Source organism: Trematomus bernacchii, unplaced genomic scaffold (assembly GCF_902827165.1).
Source record: "Trematomus bernacchii unplaced genomic scaffold, fTreBer1.1, whole genome shotgun sequence".
Lineage (NCBI taxonomy): Eukaryota > Metazoa > Chordata > Actinopteri > Perciformes > Nototheniidae > Trematomus > Trematomus bernacchii.
This window is the reverse complement of record NW_022987776.1, coordinates 796,236-813,040: the sequence shown is the minus strand read 5'-3', so window position 1 is coordinate 813,040 and position 16,805 is coordinate 796,236. Positions and strand designations below refer to the sequence as shown.

General features: G+C 42.5%; 2 protein-coding genes across 4 annotated transcripts; one reads left to right on the top strand and one right to left on the bottom strand.

Annotated features, from left to right (window-relative positions):
• Positions 1-267: 267 nt before the first annotated feature.
• Positions 268-9,938, bottom strand: ddo (D-aspartate oxidase). Its single transcript, XM_034148981.1, has 5 exons — positions 9,766-9,938; positions 7,630-7,805; positions 6,280-6,388; positions 6,031-6,207; positions 268-1,876 (listed from the first exon to the last, which is right to left on the bottom strand). Exons 2-5 carry the CDS (start codon positions 7,802-7,804, stop codon positions 1,306-1,308), a joined length of 1,032 nt encoding a protein of 343 aa, XP_034004872.1. The 5' UTR covers position 7,805; positions 9,766-9,938; the 3' UTR covers positions 268-1,305.
• A 175-nt stretch (positions 9,939-10,113) lies between these two features.
• zbtb24 (zinc finger and BTB domain containing 24) lies at positions 10,114-16,589 on the top strand. Of its 3 annotated transcripts, none has more exons than XM_034149014.1 (9): positions 10,114-10,142; positions 11,091-11,585; positions 12,219-12,612; positions 12,872-13,039; positions 13,559-13,642; positions 13,713-13,796; positions 14,156-14,237; positions 14,884-15,112; positions 15,643-16,589. In XM_034149014.1, the coding sequence occupies exons 2-9, from the start codon at positions 11,100-11,102 to the stop codon at positions 16,090-16,092; spliced, it is 1,977 nt and encodes a 658-aa protein (XP_034004905.1). In that variant the 5' UTR covers positions 10,114-10,142; positions 11,091-11,099; the 3' UTR covers positions 16,093-16,589. The 3 variants fall into 3 exon arrangements, with proteins under 3 accessions (XP_034004905.1, XP_034004903.1, XP_034004902.1); XM_034149012.1 differs by having other exon boundaries at positions 11,091-11,609; positions 15,646-16,589; XM_034149011.1 differs by having other exon boundaries at positions 11,091-11,609.
• Positions 16,590-16,805: the final 216 nt, after the last annotated feature.

Below are 16,805 nucleotides of genomic sequence, written 5' to 3'. Positions count from 1 at the left end.
AATGAATTACCAACTATTCATAAACCCGTTATAAGGATAGTCTTATTGTAAAGTGGTACCCTTTATTCTATGTAAATTATTTGCAAAATGTCCAAAGATTATAAGAATTTTTTGGGATCATTTTCAGAAAAATATGTAAAAAATGTAAAAAGAAATTCCCCAAAATTGGTGAATAATTTGCAGGAAGAAACATGAAATGTTAATTCCAGACTTCATGAATATAAGCTTTTTATTTCTCGTATGTAAATCATGTACAGAGTCTTCCTTTTTATTCATTTGATTAATAAATGTTTATTTTTGTACACATTGTAAAAATACAGTGTCTCCTTTCACATCATAAATGTAGATTAATGCTCCAAACAGAAGACATTTTATTTAAAAACAGCCGTAATCATTATTAATCTCACAAGAATAATATTAACACACATTTCATTTGTACACAACGCTTTCGGAGTGTGAGGCGGAGTGAAAAATATGACTTTAGTTGTTAAAAAAAGATCATAAAAGCTTAAATATGTGTGTAATTTGATCAAAGATGTACAGGACTTTTGGGGAAACTAAGAACGGCTTAAACGCGGATATTTGTTTTCATGTTTACAGGAAGTCAGTGATGTTACACTGCAGTATTGATGTTGTGTTTCTGCTTAGAATGACAGTAATGATACTACAGTTCAACCAGGATCTGTGCAAAGTTAGCAAGTGAGCTAAGGGTCGGCCAAACTTAAAGGGCAGGTTTAGCAAGTTTAAACTAAGAGGCATTTTAAATGTCGGTCCTTTTGTTCAAAGCTTAAGTTAAGGGTTGTTTTTACCCATGCTTTAACTAAGGGCCGGCTCTTTCCAACATTTAGTAAAAGGCAGTTTTTTAAACTTTAACTAACGGACATATTTTTTAAGTTTAAACTAAGAGAAATATTTCCCATGCTTTAAAGGAAGGAACGTTTCTTCAAAGCTTTAATGACTGTCGTCTTTTTAAAGCTTTAACCACGGGAAGGGTTTTTTCCAAACATGATCTAATGCTGTTTCTTTCCGGCTCAGAGTCTTAGATTTAAACCTCCTGTAAAAACTTAAGGCACATTTGAAAGATTTCAGTTTTGATTCGTTGTCTATCAGTCATTTAAATCCAACAGTTTAAGGGCTAGTGTTACTCAGATTTAGTTTCACACTAAAATCATTTAAAGTCCTTGCAGACTAAGTTTATTTTAGAGCGAGAGTTACTGGCTGTAGAAGCAGGATTTAGTGATCAGCTGATTTAGTTGCCCTCTAATTATATTTGAAGGGCGTTACTGGCAGTGAGTTAGCCCCTCTTCACAGCTTAGCTTTATCTCTCTTCGTCTCCTGGAGGCTCTTCTTCACGAGCCCCAGCGCCTCCATCGCTGTCCCCCAGGCGAGGGTGACCCCGACCCCCCCGTGCCCGTAATTATGCACCACAGTAACACTCCTTCCCCCCTTCTTCACCTCCACCTCTCTCTCCACCTCCACGCGGGGGGTCTTCCTGTCGGGACGCAGCCCCACCCAGGAGCTCAGTATTCGGGCTCGTTTCAGCGAGGGCTCCAGGGAGCTGCAGCGCTTCAAAATGCCCCGAGTGTCATTTTCATCGACCTGCAGGTTCCAGTCTCCCCCCTGCCGAGTTCCTCCGATAGTGACCCCCTGGATCCCTGGGAAGATGTACGTGAGGCCGTCCCCGTCGCGGATGAAGTGCTGCAGCCAGGGAGCCTCCATCTTCAGGACCTGGCCTCGAACCGGCTGCACGGAGACGTCTCCGGCCAGCGAGCGCGATCCCAGGCCCGAGCAGTTTACGATGACGTCAAAACTACCGCTGAGATCCTGGAGGTTATCAACCCGGCGCTGCTCCACCTGCCCCCCCGCACGCCTGAACCTGGAGAGAGGAAGACGGGTAGAAAGAGCGGGGGGTAAACATTTAAAGGTCCCCTATCATACTGTTTCTCATCAATATATCACAGCTCTCAGATATATATAGAGCCTGTCTCTGATTGGCTGAAACACCAAACAGATCATTGCTGCATTACCCATAATCCCCTCTGTTTCAGCCCTGTTTCCAAAGTGCTGATTCTCTGTCTGTTACTTTAGATGAAAATAAGGAGCCCCTCCCCACGCCCCTCTGAGAGAGATTTGGTTATATAAATGGATCAGGACAAAAAGAGAGAGAATCTTTGTTCCTGAAACTTTCAGAGTCTCTTTCCACAGAGGGGACACATGTTGATGAAGAAGAGGGGACACATGTTGATGTAGAAGAGGGGACACATGTTGATGAAGAAGAGGGGACACATGTTGATGTAGAAGAGACATGAAGAAGAGGGGACACATGTTGATGTAGAAGAGACATGAAGAAGAGGGGACACATGTTGATGTAGAAGAGACATGAAGAAGAGGGGACACATGTTGATGTAGAAGAGACATGAAGAAGAGGGGGACACATGTTGATGAAGAAGAGACATGAAGAAGAGGGGACACATGTTGATGTAGAAGAGACATGAAGAAGAGGGGACACATGTTGATGAAGAAGAGACATGAAGAAGAGGGGACACATGTTGATGAAGAAGAGACATGAAGAAGAGGGGGACACATGTTTGATGTAGAAGAGAGATGAAGAAGAGGGGACACATGTTGATGTAGAAGAGACATGAAGAAGAGGGGACACATGTTGATGAAGAAGAGACATGAAGAAGAGGGGACACATGTTGATCATGAAGAAGAGGGGACACATGTTGATGAAGAAGAGACATGAAGAAGAGGGGACACATGTTGATGTAGAAGAGACATGAAGAAGAGGGGACACATGTTGATGTAGGAGAGACATGAAGAAGAGGGGACACATGTTGATGTAGAAGAGACATGAAGAAGAGGGGACACATGTTGATGTAGAAGAGACATGAAGAAGAGGGGACACATGTTGATGTAGAAGAGACATGAAGAAGAGGGGACACATGTTGATGTAGAAGAGACATGAAGAAGAGGGGACACATGTTGATGAAGAAGAGACATGAAGAAGAGGGGACACATGTTGATGAAGAAGAGACATGAAGAAGAGGGGACACATGTTGATGAAGAAGAGACATGAAGAAGAGGGGACACATGTTGATGTAGAAGAGACATGAAGAAGAGGGGACACATGTTGATGTAGAAGAGACATGAAGAAGAGGGGACACATGTTGATGTAGAAGAGACATGAAGAAGAGGGGACACATGTTGATGAAGAAGAGACATGAAGAAGAGGGGACACATGTTGATGTAGAAGAGACATGAAGAAGAGGGGACACATGTTGATGAAGAAGAGACATGAAGAAGAGGGGACACATGTTGATGAAGAAGAGACATGAAGAAGAGGGGACACATGTTGATGTAGAAGAGACATGAAGAAGAGGGGACACATGTTGATGTAGAAGAGACATGAAGAAGAGGGGACACATGTTGATGAAGAAGAGACATGAAGAAGAGGGGACACATGTTGATCATGAAGAAGAGGGGACACATGTTGATGAAGAAGAGACATGAAGAAGAGGGGACACATGTTGATGTAGAAGAGACATGAAGAAGAGGGGACACATGTTGATGAAGAAGAGACATGAAGAAGAGGGGACACATGTTGATGAAGAAGAGACATGAAGAAGAGGGGACACATGTTGATGTAGAAGAGACATGAAGAAGAGGGGACACATGTTGATGTAGAAGAGACATGAAGAAGAGGGGACACATGTTGATGAAGAAGAGACATGAAGAAGAGGGGACACATGTTGATCATGAAGAAGAGGGGACACATGTTGATGAAGAAGAGACATGAAGAAGAGGGGACACATGTTGATGTAGAAGAGACATGAAGAAGAGGGGACACATGTTGATGTAGGAGAGACATGAAGAAGAGGGGACACATGTTGATGTAGAAGAGACATGAAGAAGAGGGGACACATGTTGATGTAGAAGAGACATGAAGAAGAGGGGACACATGTTGATGTAGAAGAGACATGAAGAAGAGGGGACACATGTTGATGTAGAAGAGACATGAAGAAGAGGGGACACATGTTGATGAAGAAGAGACATGAAGAAGAGGGGACACATGTTGATGAAGAAGAGACATGAAGAAGAGGGGACACATGTTGATGAAGAAGAGACATGAAGAAGAGGGGACACATGTTGATGTAGAAGAGACATGAAGAAGAGGGGACACATGTTGATGTAGAAGAGACATGAAGAAGAGGGGACACATGTTGATGTAGAAGAGACATGAAGAAGAGGGGACACATGTTGATGAAGAAGAGACATGAAGAAGAGGGGACACATGTTGATGTAGAAGAGACATGAAGAAGAGGGGACACATGTTGATGAAGAAGAGACATGAAGAAGAGGGGACACATGTTGATGAAGAAGAGACATGAAGAAGAGGGGACACATGTTGATGTAGAAGAGACATGAAGAAGAGGGGACACATGTTGATGTAGAAGAGACATGAAGAAGAGGGGACACATGTTGATGAAGAAGAGACATGAAGAAGAGGGGACACATGTTGATGTAGAAGAGACATGAAGAAGAGGGGACACATGTTGATGTAGGAGAGACATGAAGAAGAGGGGACACATGTTGATGTAGAAGAGACATGAAGAAGAGGGGACACATGTTGATGTAGAAGAGACATGTTGATGTAGAAGAGACATGAAGAAGAGGGGACACATGTTGATGAAGAAGAGACATGAAGAAGAGGGGACACATGTTGATGTAGAAGAGACATGAAGAAGAGGGGACACATGTTGATGTAGAAGAGACATGAAGAAGAGGGGACACATGATGATGTAGAAGAGACATGAAGAAGAGGGGACACATGTTGATGTAGAAGAGACATGAAGAAGAGGGGACACATGTTGATGTAGAAGAGACATGAAGAAGAGGGGACACATGTTGATGTAGAAGAGACATGAAGAAGAGGGGACACATGTTGATGTAGAAGAGACATGGAGAAGAGGGGACACATGTTGATGAAGAAGAGACATGAAGAAGAGGGGACACATGTTGATGTAGAAGAGACATGAAGTAGAGGGGACACATGTTGATGAAGAAGAGACATGAAGAAGAGGGGACACATGTTGATGCAGAAGAGACATGAAGAAGAGGGGACACATGTTGATGTAGAAGAGACATGAAGAAGAGGGGACACATGTTGATGTAGAAGAGACATGAAGAAGAGGGGACACATGTTGATGAAGAAGAGACATGAAGAAGAGGGGACACATGTTGATGAAGAAGAGACATGAAGAAGAGGGGACACATGTTGATGAAGAAGAGACATGAAGAAGAGGGGACACATGTTGATGTAGAAGAGACATGAAGAAGAGGGGACACATGTTGATGGAGAAGAGACATGAAGAAGAGGGGACACATGTTGATGTAGAAGAGACATGAAGAAGAGGGGACACATGTTGATGTAGAAGAGACATGAAGAAGAGGGGACACATGTTGATGTAGAAGAGACATGAAGAAGAGGGGACACATGTTGATGTAGAAGAGACATGAAGAAGAGGATTAGGCATAATAGGTGACCTTTAAATAAACTGTGTTTTTTATTTACCCAAAGCTCCAAAGAAAACATCCTAAACCAATAATCTCTAAACAGGTGAACAGAAAATACCTCCATCAACTTAACAGCTGTTCCCTCAACAAACTGACCTGCTAATGACAAACCAAGGGACCTCTAAAGTGGCTGGGCCAAACCAAGTTGAAACCAAGGGATAATGAATATGAACAGAATACACAAAGAACACTGACAAAACCCAAATCCCCCCTTTGACATGGAAGCAGGTGGTTTGTCCCAATCTGTCCCAATTGGCTCCTTGTGGGGGCAAAACATGTAACTGCACTTACCTGTATTTATATTTAATATGTATTATTAACGACTGAGAGTTGATCGAGCATGTCTTACCTCCTCTCCACTCCACATGAAGCCCCTTGAGCTCTGTCTCTTGTGTGAATACTGTTCTATGAATAAGCTTTCTTTCATTATAATCAGTTTTAATGCGTGGTTACCTCTTCTCCAGCCAGGGCAGGTAGCGGCTGCACTCACACTTGATGGTGGTGAACGCCTGTCCGAACCGATGCTCCGGGAATCGAACCAGCTCTCGCTCCGTCATGATCCTGAACCCGAGCACCAGGTCGGACCAGTACGGAGTTTTATCTTCAGGAACGTCCCGGAAGATCTGCCAGCTGCAGGAGGAGCAGGAGGAAGTTATGAAACGGAGTATTTAACGTGTTAATAAGACTTTGTGTTTGACTGACCCGGAGCTGAGCATGACGCCGGCCTCCGGAGCGTCTTCAGACTGAGCGATGAGCCGCAGGTGGTCGAAGCTGGACTTGAACCAGCGCCTCTGCTGCTCCACTGGGACATCTGAGGGGGGAATATCATTTATTATTACATGGCTTCGTTGAATACTCAATTCTGATTGGTCAATTCAGAACACGTGACAGGTTGTTAGTCCAGTAGAACAGACTAGTGATGGCAAAATGAAGCTTTGAATGAAGCATCGAACCACTTGGACAATTGTGTCGGAAATAGGTTCATTTCTCGAAGCTTCAGTTACAGCGACCTCTCCTGGCGAAGTGCAAGGCTGCAGTGGGTTTAACGTATCTTTGCCTTGAAAAATATTCGATGCACACACACACTAAGACTGAATATCATGTTCTATTTGCAATTAAAGATTGATAATTGTGTGTATTGGGTTATTGAGAAGAGACTAGAGAGTGCTGGAATTTTTTTGGGCGGAGAGGGCCTTTTATCAGTTAATAAAGTATTAAAGTTGAAAAGGAATGATTAAACGTTCATCTGTTCCGGGCTTCGAACCAGCTGCGCGGAGGACATCGCCGCATTCGGGCTGGCGGCTCTATCCACTGGGCTATCTATTACTTATGCTATTCAACTGTTTTTATATTAATGATAATTATCTTTTTGTTCACAACTTCTCCACATTTCGAAGTGTTTCCCGAGCCAGAACGACCTATCTTTCTTCCTGGCTTGCCCAATTGACCCAATTAAAATGCAATACCAACAACAACTCAACAGCAACAACGTAAACTACGACAACAACCCACACATTGCGCATTGTTTAGAGCGGTTATAAAGTGTTGAAGAGCTCAAATTCGAAACTGTTTCCTCCTGTCACCTGTCAGAATCGAGACGAGGCAGTGCATTGAATCATCTGATTGGACGGCGAACCAGTGAGTTGATTCATTCAGGAAATGAAGCAGTTGCTGCTTCTGACGTCACATGTCACGTGATTTGAAGCAAGCTTCGAATCACTGCTTCTATGGAATAGGAAGTCCAGTGTGTGTGTGTGTGTGTGTGTGTGTGTGTGTGTGTGTGTGTGTGTGTGTATATAGCCCTTGTCTCCCTTTGTCTTGTTCCAGTTCGTCTTGTCTCCACGTCGAGTCCATGTCTGTAATCATAGTGAGTCTTTTGAGCTACCTAGTAGAACCTAGTGATCTTTTGTTTGTTATCGGAGTTTTCCTATTAAGTGATTTTGTTTGTAGCTTTAGTCTTTTATAAATAAAATATATCTTTGAGTTCAAACTGAATCGTGCATCTGAGTTCCTGTGAGCCCATCGTGTCAGAAATAAGAAATGAATCCTCACCTGGGTTGTGGTTGGCGAACAGGATGCCGGCGGCTCCATCGCTCGTGGTCTCGGGGCTGAACTTCTCCCCGAGCAGGGTGACGGAGACGTGGGGAAGATTCTCCGCGATGCACACGGCCGTGGAGAAGCCCACCACCCCCGCACCCACCACCACCACCCGAACACCATCCATCATCCTGCAAAGAGAGAGGGAACAACAGCATCATCTGGGACCCAAAGCATGCTCTGACAGAGAATATGAACTGCTACCATCTAATGGAGATCACTAAAGTCAGCCTGAAGCATCCTCTGTGCTCCAGTCAGCCTGAAGCATCCTCTGTGCTCCAGTCTGTCATCTCAGTAAATAGAGCTGAATCCAGATCAGATCACGCTGAAGGCTCTTTGAGCAGCTCTCACTGATCCTGCTGGGATGTTACATGTTGTTGTTTGTTTCTCATGTGTGTTGATGTTTGTCTGTTGATGTTACACATGGAGCTGCTGGGATGTTACACATGGAGCTGCTGGGATGTTACACATGGAGCTGCTGGGATGTTACACATGGAGCTGCTGGGATGTTACACATGGAGCTGCTGGGATGTTACACATGGAGCTGCTGGGATGTTACACACGGAGCTGCTGGGATGTTACACACGGAGCTGCTGGGATGTTACACACGGAACTGCTGGGATGTTACACACGGAGCTGCTGGGATGTTACACATGGAGCTGCTGGGATGTTACACACGGAGCTGCTGGGATGTTACACACGGAGCTGCTGGGATGTTACACACGGAACTGCTGGGATGTTACACACGGAGCTGCTGGGATGTTACACACGGAGCTGCTGGGATGTTACACACGGAGCTGCTGGGATGCAAGGAGCATCTCAGACTTCATCTGACCATTAAAGTATTATCCTATCGTAAATACCAACTATGTGCAATATGTGCAATATATATATATGCCGTTAATAACTGTGCAATATATACCTGGCTGCTAAATCCTCAGAACTGTTACAGGATGTGTATTTTGTAAATTGTGTAATTTTATATATATTTTTGTATCTTTAATACTTTTGTATGCATGCTTCTTAGGTAACATTAAGGTGTCTGTGGCTCTTTTCTGCTGTAACGATGTACATTTCCCCTCTGTGGGACGAATAAAGAGATTCTGATTATGATTATGATCAACGCTCAACTTCCCCTGACCTCAGCGCACTGTTCAAAGATCACTCACAGAGATGTAATAATTACGATGCGTTAGATAACACGCAGTAAACCAGAGAGAGGCAGCAGGACACACTCCACATGTATTCCAGGTAACATGTTGTTAGTGTGTGGTGATAACCTCCAGTTACTGCAGGTAACATGTTGTTAGTGTGTGGTAATAGTAAGTTAAAACAAAACCTGATATGTTAGAAAATCATATATGCCATAAAAAGTTACAAATAAGTAAAAAAATATAGTGGTATTTCATAGAAACTTTTTAAAATGTGATAAATATTAAAAAATATATAATAACATTAACATTTAAAACATAAAGTACAGTGTATAATTAAAACTTAAATATTGAAAAGTAAAATAAGTGTTTATATGATGCCATACAAGTTGAATAAAACGCGGTATAAAGTCATAAACAAGTTTAATATTACAAAATATCAAAAGTATAACATGCCGTAAAAAGTTAATAATTAAAATAAAAAAGGCACAGCATAGTTTCTCATTACACAAAAAGATCTATCAAAGTTCAAAGTATAAGATGCCATAACAAGTTAAATATTAGTATAGTTTGTCACTGTTCATTATATGTTGTATAATTGTAATATCGATCAACACGAGGAGAACAAATATATAAACCTGCATAATTACTACAACTATAATATGCACAGTCTATCTGAAGTAGAGTTTTTAACAACTGTAGAAGTATGTTGCATGGAGCCAGCTGTGCAGGTGATATTCTGCAGCCTGTTTACCTGCAGCAGGTCGTTTGTAAGTTTGTAACTCCATATGTTTACCTTTAAAGAGCAGACAGCTGTGAGTTTAACTGAAGCTGATTTTGCTTAATGTTATTGTAATCAAACACGATGTTTTAAACGTCTCACAAAGTGTCTTATAGTGAATAAAACGCAGTTTATTGTGCATTCCTTCACTTAGCCTACCTGTAGTTATAATAAGATCAACCTGCTCTCTGCAGACTGGTAGTGTTTCTCTTCGGTCTGTAAAGGAGGAGCACGTCCTGGAGAGAATCCTCACATAACCAGGAACATGTAGAAAGCTCAATGTGAGAAACACTTTGCCCCTCTCTCAGTTACTGCTCTCTAACTAGCTGCTGACCTTTTTAACCGTTACGTTATAAACACATAAAGCGCACTTCATGTCGGAACAGCTGATCTATAAACCACGCGTCATCCCGCACACAATCAGCTGTGTCCATCCACAGAGTTTGTAGATCAGCTGTGCGCTAATCTGGTCAGAATCACAACTCTCGCGATAGTTCCCTCGCATTCCCTCCCTCCGTCCACAGCTGTAGTAGAAGGTAAGGTCCTTAAAGATCACTATTTCTGAATGACACCGCTTTGAAGCAGATATAAGTAGAAACATGAATTAAATAGAGTTTATTTAACGCGTCATTACAGCAGCACACTTAGCTTCTTCTGCTAGCGTTGGAGTGTGTGAAAGCTAGCGCGGAATGCATTGTTTGTTAGCATGATGCTAACTAATGCTGTGTGCTTTCTGAGGTAACACATCAGCAGGTCAACTTTTATTATCACTCAGGTGGGGAATAAATAGTTGTTATGGATGCAAACTCAAGATGAGACACTAAAGATGAATGGGGAACTATTAAATGTATGTGTGCTAATGAGGACAGATTTCCAGAACAGAAATGAGAGACTGAATCAAATCAGAATCAGGTTTATTACCAGGTAGGTTTACACTAGAGGAGTTTGCCTTGATGTGCATGGTGCATAACATAAACACAGATAAAGGAGAGGACAGGTAAGAAAAAGGACCAAACTGTTGGTTAAAAAACGGTTATAACACTAGAAGTATAGAGAGATATTTACATGAAATATATATGCAGTATAGAATGACTAAATACTCGTAGTAATAAAATAAAGTATGTGCATTATTGGTGGAAAGCTGTTGCTTCATATAATCATATTGAAGCGCTTTGAGCACCAGAAAAAGCGCTATATAAATAACATGTATTATTATTACACGAGAATTGTTTATTTCTACTCTTTAATTTCTACTTATGTGCAATGCCTTGTTTTTCATGCTGCTGCAACGCAACAAAAATCCCAATAAAATACATCTCATCTTAAAATAGTTACAAAAAAGTAATGACAAAAGTATTAAAAGTGTTTTTTTTTAAGTCTTAGTCTTTAAGTTATAGTCTAGTATAAATGTGTTTATATATTTAAGTCACATTATGCTGTAACTAAAATCCCCTGTTTAATAGAGTTCTTTTTATCCCCTGCAGGACCTGAAGATGTCTCCGGCATCGAACCGGTCCTCCATCAGGTCCCTGCACTCCCACTCGCACCAGCAAAGCATTCTGGGTAAACTGAACACCTTGAGGCAGCAGGACCTCCTGTGTGACGTCACTCTGCAGGTTCAGAACAATGCGTTCAGGGCCCACAAAGCTCTGTTAGCCGCGAGCAGCGACCACTTCCTGTTCCTGTTCACCTCGAAGCCTCAGAGCGTCTACCGGCTGCAGGACGTTTCTGCTGAGACGCTCAGCAACGTGCTCCAATTCATCTACAGCGCTCAGGTGTGTGTGGACAAGGACAACAAGGTGTGTGTGGAGGAGGACAACAAGGTGTGTGTGGAGGAGGACAACAAGGTGTGTGTGGAGGACGACATCACGCAGCAGCTTCTCGCCGCCGCTAAACTCCTGCAGGTCAGTGAACTCATCACGGCGCTTTCTGAACGCTCTGCAGACGAGGAGAAGGACGACCAATCAGAGCTGCAGGAGGTAAAGATGACCTCACATCAAACTGTAAATAAATATTCCTGCATAAGAAAAGGTTCTACGTTTAAAAGGATTACATATTATTACATGAATGTCCCTGAGTCAGCATCAGGACTAAAACCACCAGACTCAGAGACAGTTCCCTCCCTCAGGACATCAGACTGTTAAGCACCTGAACTCTGTGAAGAACATCCAGAACATTCATCTGTCTGCATCTAGCTAATTACTTATCTATATATCATATTTACTTATATATAGGCTCTTCTTGCACTATTTCAATTTTATTTGTACATCTCAAAACATTCTCTTGAGATGTGCAAGTAAATACAAATAAAATAGAAACAGTGCAAGAATAGTCTATACTACAAGTAAATGGATGGTTGAATTTGAAGCTCAAATACATGAAATATCGTTTAAAATGCAATTAATTTGTTCCATTATTTTCCCTTTTTCATACGTCGGATTGTTGATTGAAACTTTTTTCTCAGAATGTTCTCCTTTTTCTCAGAAATCTGACTTTTTTTCTTAGAATGTTTAACTTCAAAACTCCTACTTTTTTTATCAGGATTCTCACTTTTTTCTCATCATTAAAAAAAAGATACAGTATATATATATTTGTTGGTTGTTTGATTGCAGGTGGGCGTTCCCAAAGTGCAGGAAGTGTCCAAACGAAAGAGAGGACGACCGAGTAAGACAGATCAGCAGAAAGAAGACCCAGAAACAGCAGAAGTTCTCCATGAGGATGAAGTTACAGATGTTCTCCATGAGGATGAAGTTACAGATGTCCTCCATGAATCAGAGTCTAAAGACGATGCAGATTTCAACCCGGTGTCGAGGCAGAGCAAACGTAAGATCCGTCCTCCGGTGAAGTACAAAAGCTACGGAGTGAGCGGAGAGGAAACAGGAAGTAGAGAGCCGGGGAAGAGAGGCAGGAAGAGGAAGTATCCCGACACAGAGGCTCGATGTGAGGTCTGTGGGAAGGTGTTCAAAAACCATCTGTTCCTCAAAATCCACCAGAGGACGCACACAGGTGAGGCGAACAATGCTCTGATGTTAGATAGAAGAGCCATACTAAAGTCACGTAAGAGAAAGTTACACATGAACAAATATGACATATTACTGTATGCATAAACAAGTCATGAAAGCTTTTTAGAAAAACAAAATAAAATAATAATAATAATAATATTTAGGTGTCCTTGGGTGCTTTGGAAGGCGCCTCTAAATAGAATGAATTATTATTATTATTATTATTTCTGATGCGTAATGCTTTATCTCCCTGATGTCCCCAGGAGAGAAGCCCTTCCCCTGTCTGGTCTGTGGGAAGGCGTTCACTCAGAAGCACACGCTGCTGGTTCACCAGCGCAGTCACAGTGGAGAGAAACCCTTCATCTGCAACGTCTGCAGCAAGTCTCTGAGCACCAAGCACGCCCTGCAGGAGCACATGCACCTGCACCAAGGTGAGGTGTATATCCACCTACATGCATCAATATATATATATATACACATCTAGCTCTGGGGGTCTCTGCATCCACATCATGTGCTTTCATTATTTTCTCATGATTAGCTTAATGTGTAATTTAGTAAAAGATATTCAATCATCTTCTTAGAAAACTACGGAAAGGGATTAGGGCCACGTGTGCATTTTGTTTTCAGATCCAACCCAAAGTAATTTTTTATTTGATCTTAGAATTCTGACTTTTTCTAAGAATTCCCACTTTCAGAATTCCTTCTTTTTTTCTCTGAGATATTTCACTTTTTTCTCAGTAACTCATTTTTATAATACTTTTGGTCAGATATCGTCATTTTTCAAACATGTGGCCCGAAAACAGAATATCTTCCGTAGTAAACGGCATTTTCTTAAAGTGTAATTATAATTTTTAAACTCGTCATAGTTTTACTGCCATAAAGATGTCATCTTGAGTTTGTGGTACGTCTCTGTGCTTTCCTCTTCTCACTGAATGCTGTCTGTTCCTCAGGAGAGAAGCCGTTCGGATGTGATAAATGTGGGAAGACTTTCACTCAGAAGCGTCAGCTGAAGAGTCACGACAGAGTTCACACAGGTGAGCACCATCAGCACATCATTATACTGCAGAAGCTCATTCATCTAAAACATTCTTTATTTAATTAAAGGCAAGTCTCTACCAGAGTGCGCTCAGTGCCATCACAAGTTCATGGACACGGCTCAGCTGAAGAAGCACCTGAGAACTCACACAGGTACATCAGATATATGAATATCATTTCTCTGTGCAGGTGAGATCTGTGATGTTTGTTCAGGTGAGATCTGTGATGTTTGTTCAGGTGAGATCTGTGATGTTTGTTCAGGTGAGATCTGTGATGTTTGTTCAGGTGAGATCTGTGATGTTTGTTCAGGTGAGATCTGTGATGTTTGTTCAGGTGAGATCTGTGATGTTTGTTCAGGTGAGATCTGTGATGTTTGTTCAGGTGAGATCTGTGATGTTTGTTCAGGTGAGATCTGTGATGTTTGTTCAGGTGAGATCTGTGATGTTTGTTCAGGTGAGATCTGTGATGTTTGTTCAGGTGAGATCTGTGATGATATTGATGATGTTTTTCAGGTGAGAAGCCGTTCACCTGTGAGATATGTGGGAAGTGTTTCACAGTGAAGAGCACGCTGCAGACTCACATCAGGATCCACAGGTGAGACGGACATTTCTCTACAGATACTAAACTAATGTGAGATATAACGAGGTCTACTTCATTCATAGCGTGACGTATCATCTTTAATCATTCAATAAACATGAAGTATTTTGGTCTTTTATTTAGGAGAATAGCAATACAAAAATACATTAAAATTCTTACGTAAGAAAAAGTGACACATATAACAATATACATTTTTTTGCATAAATATGTCATGAAAGTTTTTTAGAAAAACAAAATAAAATAATAATGCATTTTATTTATAAAGGCGCGTTTCAAGGCTCAAGGTCGCCGTACAAGGTACACTGAAACAAAACATAAGAGCAAAAAAGTCAATGTATAAAATAAATGTAAATGTCCTACAATCATAAAATTCAATTAATCATTTGTCACAAATATGAAAAAGGTCATAGTATAGTATAGTATGTGCAATATGTCTTTCCCACCATCACCACAGTGACCCATTATTAAAAACATGAATTCAGATATTAAGATTGATTCTGTTAAATGCTATAACTCTTTATTAAATAACACAACTTTGGTTTAAACTTATTTTCTTACCAGAAGGTGATTAAGTGTGGAATTTCCACCACACCAATGACCCTTTATTAAAAACGTATATCCATGAGCCAACATGTTTCCTCAGAGGGGAGAAGCCGTTCTCCTGCTCGCTCTGCAGCCGCTCCTTCTCAGACTCCAGCGCTAAACGCAGACACGAAGCCTCTCATTCAGGCAGGAAACCCTTCAGCTGCTCCTCCTGCAGCCTCTCCTTCACCCGCCTGGACAACCTGAAGACTCACAGCAGGGGGCACAGCAAGGAGCGCGCTGAGCCCCCCACTGAGGACCCCCCCGAGGACCCCCAGCTGCATGAGGAGGTGCGTCACATTTCAAACTTTATCTCGGTCTTACATTCGGGTTAATACGGTGCTATGACTTTTAAATGTCCCCTAGCATGCAAAAGTTACTTTGTGATGTCTTCTCTACGTCAGCATGTGTCCCTGGTGTGTCCCCGGTGTGTCCCCGGTGTGTCCCCGGTGTGTCCCCGGTGTGTCCCCGGTGTGTCCCCGGTGTGTCCCCCGTGTGTCCCCGGTGTGTCCCCGGTGTTTCAGGAGACTCACAAAGTGTCAGGAAATAAACCCCTCTCTCTTTTCCTTCATACCCACATCTCTAAAAACGGGGGAACAACGGAGCTGATCCAGATTTGCTGCGTCATGACGACATTACTAAAATGTGGGCGGGCTTTACACCCACGGGCCAATCAGAAACGTTGCATTTAGAACAGATAAAAAATGTGCGATTAACTATGGACATCATGCGATTAATCGTGATTAAATATTAGAATCGACTGACAGCCCTATTATTTGTACATGTTCATGTAACCCTGACTTCTCGACCCCCCTCTCAGCAGCGAGGCGCCCTGCAGCAGATCCAGCTGGTGGTGACGGACGACCTGAGCTTCGTTTCGGGTCAGAGCCAGGAGATCAGCATCATCACCACGGAGGAGGCGGAGCAAGGGGGCGGGGCCCCAGACTCCGCCCCCAGACTCACCCTCCTCACCCAGGGGGGCGGGGCCTCAGCAGACTCCGCCCCCTCCAGACTTGAGGGAGTTCACGTCATCACACTGAGTAAAGAGGCCCTGGATCAGCTGTCATCATGTCACCATGGACCCCCCCTCCATCATGGACCCCCCCTCCATCATGGACCCCCCCTACAACATGGACCCCCCCTCCACCATGGACCCCCCCTCCTCTCACAGCCTATCAGTGAACAGATCCCCCCCCAAAACATCCAGGGACAGACGTTTCAGATCCAGGCCGGGACTCTTTCCTATCTTTACACCACTGGAAACAGCTGAGACCCTCTGATAAAGGGAGGGGTCCCACTGAATTTGGTGTGTATTCACAACACACTGTATGTTCTCCATCTGTTTTGATTGCCTTCTTCTCCCACATTTTACGTCTCAGAATCTCCGTTGGAACATCAAAACGTGCCGCTCAATAAGGACATGCTCGCTGTTCCTCAGGACATTCATAACTGTCATAATCCTATAAATATTAAGCATCATTTGACTATTACACGTCAGCTTTTCCGCATTCACACCGCAATTTCCACAGTAGTTCCATTCTCTAGTTATTACATGACATGACTAACTGTTCCTGAAGAAAACTGTATTTTTCGGAGAAGGTAAATCCGAGAAATGTCTTGATGAATTGAAGTTTTCACAAAAGTAAACCTTTATAAAAACCTCTGTTTACTTTCTTTCACACAAACTGTCTTCGAAAAGTTATTTTATCATTTGTAGAGCGTTGGTGTTGGGATAAGGGGGTCACAGGTCACAGGTTCAAACCCCACTGCAGTCAGCATGTCGTTGTGTCCCTGAGACACTTCACCCCAAAGTGCTCCTGTGGGGATTGTCCACAGTATTGAGTATGGAAGTCTCTGGATAAAAGTGTCTAACATGTAACATGTGATGTACTATAATGTGTACAGTACTGCACATAAAATATCATTAAGTGCATTAAGTAATCTAAAGACCTGTAATAATCTTTATGAAAGGTTAGCAGACAT

Bases quoted from the DNA above. Each gene is read 5' to 3' on its own strand.
- ddo (XM_034148981.1), bottom strand. From the start codon at position 7,804: ATGATGGATGGTGTTCGGGTGGTGGTGGTGGGTGCGGGGGTGGTGGGC. The intron at 6,208-6,279 runs GTCAGTCAAACA...CTCCTCCTGCAG, and splicing joins GGCGTCATGCTCAGCTCCGG to CTGGCAGATCTTCCGGGACG. The intron at 1,877-6,030 runs GTAACCACGCAT...TCCTCTCTCCAG, and splicing joins CTGCCCTGGCTGGAGAAGAG to GTTCAGGCGTGCGGGGGGGC.
- zbtb24 (XM_034149011.1), top strand. From the start codon at position 11,100: ATGTCTCCGGCATCGAACCGGTCCTCCATCAGGTCCCTGCACTCCCAC. The intron at 11,610-12,218 runs GTAAATAAATAT...GTTTGATTGCAG, and splicing joins AGATGACCTCACATCAAACT to GTGGGCGTTCCCAAAGTGCA. The intron at 14,238-14,883 runs GTGAGACGGACA...ATGTTTCCTCAG, and splicing joins ACTCACATCAGGATCCACAG to AGGGGAGAAGCCGTTCTCCT.